Source organism: Lineus longissimus, chromosome 1, assembly GCF_910592395.1.
Source record: "Lineus longissimus chromosome 1, tnLinLong1.2, whole genome shotgun sequence".
In the NCBI taxonomy this organism is placed as follows: Eukaryota; Metazoa; Nemertea; class Pilidiophora; order Heteronemertea; family Lineidae; genus Lineus; species Lineus longissimus.
The window spans coordinates 16,761,490-16,776,957 of NC_088308.1; the positions used below are offsets into that span (position 1 = coordinate 16,761,490).

Sequence of the window (15,468 nt, forward strand, 5' to 3'; positions counted from 1 at the left end):
AGATCGCCATAGCCTATCTCATATAAGACGCGACGAAAATCTCCACCCTAACATGAAAGCATCGGTGGTTCAACGGTCACAGTGCTGAATTTTCGATCTGGCGGTCACGGGTTCGACTGTATTTTCTCTTTTCTCTCTTCATTCAGTTTGTATTTAATCATTCGTACTTATATTGTTATTGTTATTTTTATTGTTATCAATATCATTATCTTTATCATTATCATTAATATCTTGAAGAAAACCCCTGAACCAGAACTTTACAAATTCTGGCAGTTTCAAATTCTTCACTTTCTCCTGGTTCAACGCTATCTGAAGAGGCCACGAGAGACAGTGACGAAAGGTAGCGTGAAATTTTTCTGGCCATCACCAAAATAGATGCTGATGGACAGTTGAAACCTATACCGTCGAAAAACTCGTCTCGGCCAATAAATGTCGCATTACCGTGCAATATTTACCCGGAAATGATACAACGATCGCTTGGCCAAGTTCAGAAAGGGCCCTAAAAATGTGTCTCATGATATTTCAATAAAGGCGCAACAGGTATGGTTTCTTCACATTGTGGTCAAAATGATTTGTGCAGTAAATGTTTTAATTACTGGATGGAGAGCGAACAACTTTAGCGTTTGCATTTTCTTGAACTGTGTCAACATTTGCCATAAGCCAGTGCGCTATTTTCCTTACAAAAAGTGTTCAGAGAATGCCCTTTCATAATTACCAGATGGAACTTACTTTCATTTTGACACCACCATTGCAAAAAGCTCATTTTACAACTTTCGGATGATTTCACATAGGAATATGATGCGGAGAGAAGACTTGCCATCCTGGGCATGATGTTTGTCGCGGAATAGGGAAAAAACCTTGGTGATTCGCCGGGGTTAAACTAGAAGATCATACGCGTCAAAGAGTGAAAGTGTTTCATTCTGGAAATCTTTTAGCTCTTTTATTTAACTAGGAAATTACGCACTGCACAGACCATCGAAACAGTACAACACCTACAGTTATTTCTACTCCTATCTTTGTACGGATGGTTCAAGAATGCCTAAGATGAACTATCTCCTCAGCTGCTGCCATTCCAATACCAACACCTATGGTGCCTTATGGTGGTATGTGGACCTCCTCAGAATTCGGGATGTCAAATACATCGTCATGACAAACAGGGAGAGTAGTAAGTGTGGAGTGGCTTTCGAGAACTAGGCTTTTTTGTACGGACAATTTGATTACATTGTTTATTATAATTTTGTGTGCTGGCATTATGCATTTAAATGCCAATCATAAGAATGAATCGTACCGTTCCAACAATTTTAACCCTACTACATAAAACTAGCGTGCATAATGGACGATTCAGCAAACGGGAACTATTAACAAAGATCAAATTAACCATCTTGCATGGAAATCAAAACCGTATACATGAACATGTGGATAGATATCCTTTGTTATGCCAACACTAACTGCAGAATAGACAAATTCTCACCGAGTTTTTTCTAGAGACCATGGTTACCCACACACTTAGAAACAAAGACTTTTGGGCTTTTGAAAAAACCTTTAAATGTCTTTCAGCCAACAAAAAGTACGCAAAACCTTTATGGAGGTTTTCAGCAGCGTGAAACCGTAAACATTGTTTTTTTGCCATTTACACATAGACAGGCGTGCAATTCTAAAACATCTCAAACTAATCAAAGCCATTTCAAATTTGGCCTCGCTGTAAGCCCTAATTGTTTTTGAAGCTAAAGGAAAACATCTCTGAGTTCTCCGAACAGTTTGATTGTTGTTTTAAAGGTTCAACTCGTACAAGATTTCTAAAGTGGTTCGTCTCGAAGACCATACAAAAGGTCGAGGAAATTGAGAGGTATAATAACGTGACGCTATGCGGTGAGGTGGGCCAAACGGCGTCGGCATCCAAAGAGGTCGTGACCTTCACGTGTGACGAGGTTGTTCAAGGTCGTTACGTGACCTTGATCAAATCCTATGGGCGTGAACATATCAACATCTGTGAGGTCGAGGTTTATGGACCAAATACGTTCTGTAAGTCATGATAGTGTTGTCCACGATGGAAATGATAACATAACAAATGCGATGCACTGCTCCGGCAGATATAGCGACATTCACTTCTCGCTGGGTTATCAAACAAGGACATTAAGGGTTGGTGTTTTGGAAAATGTAAAGAGGCATGTTTGCCAACAGGCTGTGCTCTGTAACACCATTATTTTGGAACATCGAAAAATATATGAGGTCAGGACAGAGTTACAGTGAGCATAGTATATTATAGGCCTACCCGAGGAAAAATGTTTTTGACACTGGTTCTAACATGTCGAAAATGGTTGGGCCCCAAAACAATAATTTCAACTTTTTAAACAAATTTGATAGGTCGCCCAGAATTCACACAATTCTTTAGCGGTGTGCTCATGAATGCTACTTGACCATTGTCGGAGAAAAATACATGTATCTGAAAACGTGTTTAGTGAACCAATAACCTGGAGTGCGTTAAATGTTTTTCCTTCAGTGAACCATGCCCTCAAGAAACCAACCAAAATGAGCTCGTACCTAAGTAACATGGAAAGAGGCTACAAAATCAACGATGGGATAGCCTATGGCAGGTGGGACTGGTATGCATTTGCCACAATAGAAATATTTAAACCAAACGTAACACACTGGTGGATGGTCGACCTCGGAAAACCAATGACGTTGCGGTATATCGTACTTACGCCAGCTACAACCTACGGTAAGCTGATGCCTTCTTTAAATTAATTATATAGAGCTTTACATGTTTGGACCATCCAAACCGATTCTTGATCTGTAGTTGTACATTGTAAGTTCAGAGGTGGAGGGGAGGGGGGGTCTGATGAATTTGAGTTTTCTAACATTTTACAATGTAAATTTTCATGACATCTTTTTGTTATACATATATATACATGTATATACTTGTATATACTTGTACACCTACAATTATTTCTCACAGGAAACATAGCCAAACTTTACAAAGTTCAAGTAAGTTTTGACTTCGACGCCAGTGACTGGTCAAGGAACAACTTCAAGCTATGCGTGGCCAGGACTTCAGCGTTTCTAAAGAGTGGTACACCTGACGCACATTACGCTAACTGCAAGTATGGGACCAAAGGTCGTTATGTCGTTCTTGAGAAAAACCACGGCTCGTATCTCCTGCTAACCGAACTTGAGGTCTTCGCCAGCGAGATGGAGGGTGAGTTAAAAATGAATGACAATCACAATGCCTCACTTCACCCACTAAGAAGCCTACGCCGTTGGGACACGTAGATTTGCCATTTAATGAAATATGAGCAGCAACTGGGGGACATTTAAAACGCATCGCTCATAACATGTAAATAAATTTAAGAAACCGCACCTCGGTATCAATTTCTATTCCAAAACACCTCAACTTTGATATAATTTTAGGCATACTCCACCGAGAATCTGCTTTCGACGCACTTAATACCAACTCTATAAGTTAAGGACTAACAGCTACATGATTTATTAATGGCTGGTCTATTTAGCAAGCCGCTCGCCGAACAGGCATCTTTTTTGTCCTGTTTGGAGAGCCGCTTGCCAAACAGCACTAAAAAGCCACCCTGTTCGGCAAGCCGGGCTTGCCAAACAGGCCAAAAATACTACCTTCTTTGGCGAGCCGGAGAGGTTACAACATGTTGGCCAATCAGAGAGCAGTGACGTCATATTCGAATTTATATGCGCATATTTAACAATGGCCGACTTCCCGCTCTCGATTCAATTTCTGTTACTAAACTCGGGTTTTGGTCAATAATCCATGAAGAAGCATGTACATGTACATGAGGGATTTACAAAAAAAGTCATAAACGTGATTTAACTGATAAGCATGTTAAATGCATTAGTGTGCATTTCTAAAGGCGTTTCACTGTAACTCCAGTGTTGCTGACCGTGTCGCCACGAATGATAATGAGCTCCTGGATGGTTGAATATGCATGAGTTCGGCTCTCCATCTCGGGCAGAAAAAAGGCGCTGTTTGGTGAGCCGGGCTTGCCAAATAGTCACTTCCTTTATTAATTCATGGTGTTTATATACTTGCACATGAACATTTAAACATCATATTGCAGATAACCTTGCGATTGGTAGAGCTACCGTCCAAGTCGACGAAGCTGCCGCGGGTCATAGCTTCTTGTTCGCTTCCGCTAAGACATCGCCCAAAGCGGTGGATGGCGACAACACCGAGGTTTTCTCCGGGGGGTCGTGCATAGTCACCCCTGGGACGTCGAAGAAGGAATGGTTGGCAGTCGAACTGGACGCCTTGTACAAAATTCGCTACATTGTGATGACAAACAGAGCCGACTCTGGTGAGTGTTTTCGTGTAAACCGATAAAATATTCATAACAAGCCTGGCGGCGACTGGGATCACGTAGGGTGTGGCTTTGGTTGTGGGTGTGGAGGGAGGGGTCTGTAGGCATGTTTACGCAAGTTGTAACACTACGCACTCATCGCATTTGTAGTCGAAACGGTCAGCGCCGTGTAGCGGAAAAGACGGGAACCAGTCTAATCACATGCCTGGGGAAACCGATAAAGGCTGAAAATAGAATGGGTCAGAAATGACGTATTTCCCCCTTAAAATGGCCTTAGCATTCGCCAAAAACAGCCCAACAACTATACAGCCATTCGCTACAATTATTTAGCTGAATTCGTTACCAAAAAATACATATAATTCGCATATAATTCTATCTGACAAGCATTTTTTCGTTCATTATACCGTCCTGGAATTTGGGGTTTTCCCGACAAGCCACGAATTGATTTGCGAGAAGAACAACAGATTTCCCCTCTTAAAACCACATTTACATTCATCAGATACACCCCACAAACTATACAGTAACGCATAAACATAAGATATAACCATTCATCAATTAAAACAATTATGTGATTCTATTTTTAAAAAACGAAAGGAACTAGGTCACAGATTTTCTGACCGATTATAATGGACACTTACGTGATCCAACAAGTACGGCATCATCAAATACCTATATCTACTTGCGCTGATTGTGAGTTGTCCCAACAATAACAATTTAGTTTTTAACTTGGTGTATCGTAAATCCCCTCCAATAAACAACTGAAGCCCGTATTTGACAGTGGTCTAAATCTCTAAAATCAAACATGTAAATGTAAATGTGATATTTTGTCGTATTTTTGGGTGTGTGTAGATATCATTGATGACTTCATGCAGTTGATTATCTTCAGGACATTGCACCGGACCACTGGGTGTCGCTAATGACAGAAAGACGATCCCAGACAGTTCTCTCTCCGGCGAAGCAAACAGATATAGATATCTGCCTGCTTGGGGACGAATGTGGTTTGAAAGGTTGGTCTGCAGATGAGTCTCGGCGGTTTACGGTGTAACAACCTCAGTGTCCATTCGTAAATAGTGTCATCCTCTTATGGTTCGATGATAAATCATGTCGCAGAAACCAATGACCTTAAAAAACACATCAGACTATTTTGCTTCACGGGCACAGTCTCTATGGGCTGGACAGTCTTCCATGTTACATCCGGTCGCAGTTCCTGTGGCCCAGTAGAGCAAATGTAAAAAGGGTTTTCTAGGTGCAGCGACAATTATTTTCGGTCGTTACTATCATAATGATACACAATGTCATGTGCTCGTAGTCCGGGAAAATGTGGACGCATAACCGGCTTCGACTTGCGTGATATCTGATAATGGTTTCAGCCAAACATCGGTGTACTGTGTTGATTTCTTCAGGGACGGATGGTGTGGCTCATCTTCGTACAAGTGGTTCCAGGTAAACTTTGGGAAGAACGTCCTTATGACTGGAGTCACCATTCAAGGTATTTTGCACTGATAAAGACAACCTATTAAACAGATAAACGTAAAACCTCAAAAATACCCTACGTTTGCATGCCCTTGCCGGTTTTGGCAAAATGAATTTAACGGAATGACTTATTTATGGCGTAGCCTACATGCACTGTATTATGGTTTTCTATCCCGTTAATAAAATTCTGTTCTTTTTTCCAACAGCGGCAACCTACTATTATGTACGATCATACTATGTGTCAATTTACTTTGCATCAGGATGGCAGTACATCAAAACAGAGACCGGACAAACAATAGTAAGAAAAATTGCGGTTGGAAGGTGTTAGACTCTCAGTCTCATCAAATTGACTAAGAGCTTTGTACCGGTGGATAGATCAAGCAACTGTTCCACTCCCATCTCGTTATACGTACGATGGTACCACCGACTCTCGTCTTCCCCTACCGAGATAAATACGGAGAGCAGGAGCTGACCCTGACAAAATCGCAATCTCTGCTACGGAGTGCTGCTTTCAATGATGTTAGCCATCCTACTCTCAATTCAGGAGCAGTCACAAAGGCTTCTCTAGCCATCCCCCCCCCAACTTGGTCTTCAGTCCTGCTTTCTCTCTGGCCACATCTTACGTCTTTGGGCTGGGGAAATCGGGGAAAACGACTTCAAATACTTAGAGATGGTTGGCACTCACACACTGGTACAGTGTTGTTCAGGGCAAATCACCTCTAAACAGAGAGAAACTTTAACCAACACGTTAAAGATGTTTCCTAGAAGTGGCTGCATTTTAGTGTGGTAACTGTTCCGGCAGTGCTGTCATTTCATTTGCCCGCTCTGCTCAAATCCTTTTCAGACCTTTGTCGGCGTCGGTTATAGAGGCAGTCTATATTATAAGACAGCTTGGTTCCCGAAGGCAGTAGTTGGCTCATATCTTCGAATTTATCCGAGATGGGTTTACTACTATGCCTGCCTAAAGCTTGAGGTTCATGGATGCTGGGACTTTGGTAAGGGCCGTTTCAGAAATACACTTGTACCTATGACGTGAATGTTTTTTTCACTGTTGCCTTGAAACTAGCTGTTGAACAGCTGCTGTGTCTAGCACATTATTGAATATCGTTTGAAGCAGTCCTTCTTAGGTTTCTAGGCCGGTTCGATCATGTCAGTACTTTTCGGCGGCGCCAATAAGAACTTCAAGACTACAGCCCGTAAGTCTTTACCCTTACTAAAATTCACATCATTCTTGCAGACTCCAAAAATTATATGGATAACTTCAAGATCCAGGTCTCGAAAACTTTCCAGCCGCAAAAGTACGCGTCGGTTCCAAAGTCGCTTTGTTATGAGCACAAAGATGGCCCCATAGATTACGGTTATCTGCAGCCCATTTACTGCTTGACGCAGCCTGTCGGCAAGTACGTGATAATCGAGAAGGACACGTCGAAAGCGGGCAAGCTGTCATTTTGCGAACTGGAGGTATATGGGACGCCTGATGACGGTAGGTCCATTCCATCTTTATGATGACGTATATGGTGGTAATATGTATCCATTACTACAAGGATATTTGTTGTCGATTCAGACTTTTCGATAGACCATTATGGGCGGTTATTTCCGCATAAATAGAGGTTGTATCAAATAGACATTTTATGTCGTGTCATGACTCGAATAGACGTTTGGTGGCGCTCGTTTTAACGGAGACGTACCTGAAATAAACATATTGTGTCGTATCTCAAATAGACATACACTCAAATAGACGTTTGGTGGCGCTCGTATCTCAAATAAACATATATTGTCGTGTTTTCAGATTTTTGTGTATAACTCAAGTAGACGTTTGGTGTCGCTTTTCAAATAGACATACACTCAAATAGACGTTTGGTGGCGCTCGTATATCAAATAAACATATATTGTCGTGTTTTCAGCTTTTTGTTAATAACTCAAATAGACGTTTGGTGTCGCTTTTCCGCAAAATGGAAGTTCCCCAAATAGACGTTGTTTGGCGCTGGCGTGCGGCAATTCTGGAGCAAGTTTGGAATTGGTTTATCTGCCACGACGATATTATTGTTATTGCTCTAAGCAGTGCACATGGCTATTTGCGCGCGTATCTAAGGAAAATCGAGACTTAATACCATTTCATTTTAATTGTAATTGGATTGTCAGTGTATTTAGCTATGGCAGAAGAAGAGAGAAACAAGTACATCAAGTGTACATGCAATACATGCAATAGCCCCGCCGCTTACCGCAATGATAATGTAATATCGCTGTCGCCGTCATTAAAATTTATTCCAGCGCCACACAACGTCTATTTGGGGAATTTCCATTTTTGCGGAAAAGCGCCACCAAACGTCTATTTGAGTTATACACAAAAATCAGAAAACACGACAATATATGTTTATTTGAGATACGAGCGCCACCAAACGTGAATTTGAGTGTATGTCTATTTGAAAAGCGCCACCAAACGTATATTTGAGTTATATACAAAAATCAGAAAACACGACAATATATGTTTATTTGAGATACGAGCGCCACCAAACGTCTATTTGAGTGTATGTCTATTTGAAAAGCGCCACCAAACGTCTATTCGAGTCATAACACAACATAAAATGTCTATTTGAGACAACCTCTATTTATGCGGAAATAACCGCCCATAGACCATGGACGTAATACTGGATTGACATCCACTGAGCTAAATTTAATTACTTAAGGATAGGCAAAGGAGGTAATGTGAACTGGTCACAATGTTGGCAGAACATTCAGGTAATGTGTTCACTACAGACTACTCCAAACAAGGAGTTTGTAATCATTGCTTTATCAGATATTTTTTAGCCACATATTCTTTAAAAAGCCTTTTTTTCCTTAATCTGCCGATGGACCGAACTTTAAGTTAACGCCGTTTCATTGCATTTTGAAAGGTAACCTTGCATACCACCAGCCAGCCTGGCAGAAGTCGACATACTGGGACATGACCGCGGAACTCGCCGTCGACGGGAAGACAAACCCTCGGCCCTTGAGTAAGAAGTGCTCACAAACGATGCCTGCTGCGTATGATATACTTTGGTGGGGTGTAGATCTGGGTAAGAGTGAAGATATTGGACGAGTGCTCATACATGGGGAAGAGAATTGCTGTGGTGAGTATATGTTTCGCAGAGGTTTGGCAACCCAGTAGGATGGAATCATGGACTGTAAGTCGTATTCATCATCCAAATATATCCGAAAACGGCTCGACATCGCTTGCTTTTTACCTCGATCGGAATTAATGAATTGGACGCTCTATGAGCCAGATTCCTCAAAGGAGCAGAGGCAGAAGAAGAAGAAGAAGAAGAACTATTACGTAATAACTGTTAAATACAAAAATGTTGCCGTCACATGGAAGCTACAATTATCAACTGGTCGAAAACTACATGTACGTCAACCATCAGAATGGCATTAAATACGATGAAGACTAAGTTCGAAAGATCGTTAATTCTATGTTCAACAACAGCACTTTTATCCGCTGTGTTATCCTGAGTTGATTTCAAATTTCAAAAGATGCAATAGTAATTTTTGGTTCTTTTTCAGATAAATGCCTAAACACTTTCGACATCTTAGTAACCGACAATTTCGACAGGACAAACTCAGGCTGGAGCAAAAATAAGTTCAAAGTTTGCCACAAAAATAGCATTCCTTTCAAGAGTGCTGAGGTCAAAATCTTCCACTGTCCAGTTGGCCTTCGGGGACGTTTCGTTGTCATCAAAGCACCAGGGATATATCCGCTAACGTTATGTGAGGTCAAGATCTATCCAAGGCTCGAAACAGGTGCGATTATTTTGCAGGCATGTTTTTAAAAGAAGTAGACCTACGTACACGCATATGCTAAATATTGGTAATAAGCGTCAGGTTATGAATGTCGCCTATACATGTATCTCCTCCTCTTGCTTCCACAAGAGGCAGGAATTATTGCAGCCGGCTGTCAGTTTACCTCCGTTTGACTTCAAACTTAAGATTTTGAATTTGTTTACATACTGCCGTATCGTCTATGACCACATTACTTAATTACTCCACAGGTATAAACCTCGCACTTGGCAAATTGGCCCGACAGAGCAGTGACAACTCCACCACCACGGGCCTGGCCAAGGCAGCAGTGGACGGCGATCGCACTGCGGACTTTTCGAAGGGTTCATGTTCCTTGACTTGCTCCAGCCTCGCTAGGACCTGGTGGACTGTGGACCTGGAGAAAATCTACCAAGTGAGGAAGATCATGATCTTTAACAGAGGGGATTGTTGTGGTAGGTTGAGTGTAGAGGAATGGCCGTAGCTAAAGGAGGCTGCAGGGCACAGACACCCTATCCAAGTTTCACTGAAAAAGTAATTTTCCAGCCGATTTTTGCCTCAGGAATGCGAAAGTGAGTGTGTGGCCATCAGGGTCTTACCTCTCATCTTGCTTTGCGCTTGCAAGACTTCCTTGACATCACAACAGCCAATCGCCAATCGCTTATTTTTTACTCTATATGATTCAAATGTTATATAAATTTCGATCGATGCTTTTTCTTTTCCAAAATTACCTTAGGTACTAACTTCCGCTACTTCAGTGTGATGGTGAGCAACGCATTCGTGCCGAATCAAATGGACGCAGTCCATCATGTGCTCTGCCACTACCAGACTAAGGCGCTTACTAACGCCGAGGTGAAGACTGTTTATTGCACCAAGCGTACCAATGGTCGCCACGTTACCATCCAGAAGGACAAGTCGATTGACCTTGCTTTAAGCATATGCGAAGTGGAAGTTTATGGGAATGATGTAAGAGGTAAGATAAAGGCGAATCCTTCGCACTTATTCCAAAAGATGGTCAGATATATATTATTGCAAAGAAACAACGAAGTGTGTCAGCCAGAAAAATGTTCAAGGCGAAATGGCTTTAGAACATCCCAATTTGAAAAAGTTGCGTACGTAGTTAAAACCTTATCCTACAAAACCATGTCAGTGAGCATGCTAAGATTTTACCTATCAGCTTTATTTGCGACAGAAAATCTTGCCTTGAAGAAGCCGGCAACTCAAAATAAAGGGCTACTTGACCGTTATGGAATAGACGCGGCCGGGAGAGCAACTGATGGTAACGCGTCACCGATGTTCAGCGACCACTCGTGCACCCAGACCGTGGTGGAGAACTCCAAGTCTTGGTGGTCGGTCGACCTCCGAAAATCATACAAGATTGACTTGGTCATCATTACAAATAGAGTGGACGCAAATCGTAAGTAGATTGTATTGACCTTTTGAGGATCAGGGCTGGCTGCTTCCTCGCCCTTTTCCTATATGTCCTGCACGTTTTGCAAGAGACGAGGTATAAGATAGTACAAGGGACAGCGGACTCTGTGATGTATGTTGACCAGATAATCTTTTCGATTCGTCTAATGTTTATGTAAAATATCACTCCTCGGATGTCGTCATCAAACAGTTTCATCAACAATTTTTAGCTTTTGCTTAGGGCTGTTCCTTCTCTCCGAAGAATGAAAAATCAATGTGGAGGTAGAGACATTGTGTAGGTTTCTGCAAAGCATCGAAGAGACAATGGCTGATATGAATAAAGTCTAGCAAATGCTTTTACTTCAATTTTGTACAGAAAGGTCTAGTGTAAATGTACATGGAGTTTTAGATAAAAGCATTTGCTAGCCTTTATTCATATCACCAAATATCTTACTTGGTACAGTAGAAGTCTTTAGATTGTTCGTATTATTTCTGCGTCTCGTGTACACTCGACTTGTAATCATTATGTCAATCTCTAAAGAGCATTACCTAAGGTCGTACGCGGTTCAAGTTTCGACCGAATTCCACGGAAAAGAGTTTGACGAACTTGCCTACCACTTCTGCCGTGATATGCACAGTGCCAAGGAACTTCTCCAGGACATTGTTGAAGTCCGTTGCTTGATGCCGGTCGTTGGGCGTCATGTCACCATCAAGAAAGACGGGTCCAAGTTCGAGCAACTGCAGCTGTGTGAAGTTGAGGTCTTTGGAATGATGCCGGACAGTTTAGGTAAGAAATGGCTCTTCAGTAATTTCCCCAAAGCCTGCCAAATTTCACATCTTGCGCCTTCCATGAATTTCAAATCCTTACAAATTGTCTTAGCTGGTCGTTATTAGACAAAACTTGCCGAAGAGGTAACTTTGGATCAATGGAAAGTTCGATGAACTGAACATCTATGAATAAATTGGTGCTTTCCGAAATGCCTATCAGCATCGTAGCCGTCTTTATCTGCAGCTAATGTTGCCTTAAAGAAGCCGACTGGCCAGTGCTCAGAAGATACCAAATATTCCCGAACATCAGAACGAGCCAACGACGGAAACAAAAATGCAAAGATGTCCGATGGATCTTGTTCGGAAACCTCCGGGCTCCAGGAAGCCGAGTGGTGGACAGTTGACCTCGAAGATGATTTTGACATCAAGCAGCTGACAATAAGTACCAGGGCTGATTCAGTTGGTAAGAAACACATCAATATCACGGGCCATGGCCATTTGATTTAAAGGCCTGGGGCCACAAGGGATTACATATATGTCTACTGCGGTCGCTGCTACATGAAGATACGTTCGGCCCCTATCATTTACTGCTTCATGCACAGACCATTGGATCATTGACGTATTTTAGAAGAGTCAGTCCACATCAGGTTACACATACACGTTCCTCCTGTTTGACATCTTTAGACTGCCCTGCCATAGTCACTCAGAAACAGAGTTTTGCACGTTTTACTACTTGACATATATGGCGATTTCATTTGACAGGGGGCAAAGCCGTCAACCTGACATTTGTGGTGTCCAGCAACTTCAGTGCGAATGACCTCAATCGTGTTTTCCCTGGAGCCTTCATTACCACAACAACAACAGGTATGTTAAGAATTCAATTGCACAGAATTGGAGGTACGAAATGACGCTTTCATCTCGTACTGCGTACTGCCCTCTTTGTCACAATTGGCAGCTTTCGAAAACCGTAAAAAGGTTCAAGTACGAAGGTCGTAAAACATCATTCAGATGCCATCCAAAGCAACAGCTTCTTTCAATATTTTAAAAATATGAAAACTATATCTTTTATTATGTCTAGATTCGACTACCACTACGACGACAACCGCCGCCACCACCACCACCACAGCGGCAGGCGCAACGACCACTGCCGGCCCGACGACCACACCATTGACGACAACCACCATTGCTCCTATAAAGTTTACTATTTGCAGCAACTATGTTGGTTCTCCAGCAGCGGGGCAGAAACTTGATATCAACTGTACTGCAAGAGCAAGGCATGTGACGATCGTCAAAACGAAAGTCGTCAGTTCGACACCAGATAGCATGCGTGCGTATAATTGACATGTCGTAAACTAAAAGATAATCTGCCGAGGAAGACCAGTCCGAGTAATGCCGAGAACGACTTGAGTCATTGGCTTATATAGCCATCAACCTTGATGTGCCCACGGAACTGACATAAGAAGAACCAAGCAATTCTATGGTGATGCTAATTTCTCTGACACCAGTCATTAGAAATGATAGTGACTGTTTGGGAAATGTTCTGATTTGAATCCGGTACATTGAATATATTTTGAAAAGGCACTTGACTCGTAAACGTCTTCATTCCTAATCGAACAGCTCCATTTGAGATGGTAGATTCACGAACTGCCAGAAGACACAGAACATCACATCTTGGATAAACCGTCACTAACTAACGTTTTCTAAACTTAACGGTAACTAAAATCAGCAGTATTGAGCATCTCCTTTATCTGTCTTTGTCTAGGTTTGACCCTTTGCGAGGTTGAGGTGTTTGCCGAGTCAGGTAACTCGACATCAGGATTGACGACCACTATGCATCCTGGTACTGGTAGGACCACGGCCGGAGGCGGCGTAACTGGAGGTGTGACAGGTGGCAGTTGGACGACCACGACCATAAAGGCGACAACACAAGGACAAGGTATGCCACAACAATGCTGACTTTTTGCAGAAACTCAGTTTCCTATGCCTCTGTAGTTTATCAAAGACATCCTTAAAATTACGCATTGTTCTGAGAAAGCTCATTCCATTATTACGTTTTTAGTAAGATTGTCCCATTTGTCATTCAGCACTCCTGTGGCCTCTCTAGTACACTGGCATAAGCTAAGCATATAAAGTTTTGCGAACGAACTTCCAAATCAACGTCTAAAGAGAAGACGAAGAAGAAGACGCCATCCTTTGATGTCTGCATATAGCACCCATTTTCGGGACGTCAGCCTAGTGGTGGCGCAAGAACATGTGGGAGGACTTCTATTTGGTGTTTACTACGGAAACATCCCACGATGTAACAAATAGTTAAACCAATTTCTCCTTTTTCTAGGTCCTGGGCCGTCTGTCGAGCCAGAGGTGCCACCATCGGGGATAAAAACGGGTGTGTATGCTGCTACCGCCACTCTAATGACGGCTGGGACGGCAGTCACTGTCGGACTCATGTTCTGGAAGTACAAGTCGATATTTTCATCACCACAGGTCAGCCCGGCACCTCAGATTGCTGCACCTCCCGACAGTACACCAGTGCAATAAAGACTGATATTTTAATGTGTGGAATATAATGTAAAACATAGCATATTTTATCGAATGAATGGGAAATATTTGAGAATCGCACATACACTGTCGAATTATTTTGTTATTCTTGTATCTTGATAGAGCCTGGGAGGTGTTCAACACCAATGAGATGTCCACAGATCAAGATTCACTTCACTTGAAATGAAATAAAAATCGAGTCCTGTTCACAATTTGAATGTTTTGTTCCTATTACTTTAGTTTGTGAGCCAACCATCTTACCCTATAATGCATGCCGATCTACCGTGTTAGTGCGTATATCCATCCTTCACAAAGGAGGTGACTTTAGGATTGACATTCACTGCCGGTAAATCGGCATGCCTATAATGCGGATAATACAAAGATATGACGCTATCAAGACGTCCCAGTTTGCTCTACAGCCCCATCTGAGACGACAATATTTTTTCTCGTCTCGACCCGCTTGTCACGTCAGGGACATATGTTCGTATCGTATTCTTGTCACAACCAGATACGACTGGGACATAGGTCAAGTATGTTTTATATCGGCTCGACCCATCCTGACAATATCAGGCCATTTCACTCGATACATGCGTAAGGAGAAGTCGTGTTGTAGGCCCTGTTTGCAAGAGGCATGGTCTCGATCAGAGTGAGACAACATGGACATACCTTTAGTATGTTCCAATATTCTCCTAACCAGATTTCAGACGGCAAGGCATTAAATAACCTTGTCAAACTATATTGAGACAATTATTATTGTTATTATTATTAAAACATATTGGGGAAATACATTGTGCGATGTGGTCTATCTTACATGTACCTGGAGCAGACCGAGACGCCAGGGGACATTTGTTTTGTATGGTTCATCCTGTTTCAATCCAGACTGAGGTGGTACCGAAAGCGTTTTGTAACTATGTTTTATCATGTCCCAACCAAAACTTCGTCTCTGATGTCTTAGTCTGCAAGTTTGTTCATCAAGACGGAAATGTGAAAACTCCCAATTACAAAAAGGTTAGGCCTCCAGATAACCGGCACCACATCACCCGAGGAGCAAGGAGACGCTCAACTTTCGAGGGGGCAGCACCTCCTTTGTAGAAGATCACATCCAACCCAAACAATCCCAACAGCTCTTGACTGGTTTGACAGTATGGTGGAGGTCACACGTGGC

The 15,468-nt window shown here is 42.3% G+C and overlaps 1 protein-coding gene across 1 annotated transcript; it reads left to right on the forward strand.

Moving 5' to 3' along the window:
- Positions 1-956: 956 nt before the first annotated feature.
- LOC135490796 (uncharacterized) lies at positions 957-14,505 on the forward strand. Its single transcript, XM_064776343.1, has 21 exons — positions 957-1,165; positions 1,777-2,022; positions 2,501-2,719; positions 2,957-3,196; positions 4,083-4,319; positions 5,209-5,329; positions 5,726-5,811; positions 6,002-6,093; positions 6,640-6,790; positions 7,033-7,278; positions 8,690-8,905; positions 9,336-9,572; positions 9,821-10,042; positions 10,324-10,560; positions 10,780-11,004; positions 11,539-11,784; positions 12,010-12,228; positions 12,528-12,629; positions 12,844-13,092; positions 13,528-13,701; positions 14,101-14,505. Exons 1-21 carry the CDS (start codon positions 1,036-1,038, stop codon positions 14,301-14,303), a joined length of 4,098 nt encoding a protein of 1,365 aa, XP_064632413.1. The 5' UTR covers positions 957-1,035; the 3' UTR covers positions 14,304-14,505.
- Positions 14,506-15,468: the final 963 nt, after the last annotated feature.

What these genes read in the sequence shown, in the direction of transcription:
- LOC135490796 (XM_064776343.1), top strand. Translation starts at nt 1,036, where the DNA reads ATGCCTAAGATGAACTATCTCCTCAGCTGCTGCCATTCCAATACCAAC. An exon ending in TCATGGATGCTGGGACTTTG is followed by an intron (nt 6,791 to 7,032) that starts GTAAGGGCCGTT and finishes TCATTCTTGCAG; the next exon opens with ACTCCAAAAATTATATGGAT. An exon ending in TAACAGAGGGGATTGTTGTG is followed by an intron (nt 10,043 to 10,323) that starts GTAGGTTGAGTG and finishes AAATTACCTTAG; the next exon opens with GTACTAACTTCCGCTACTTC.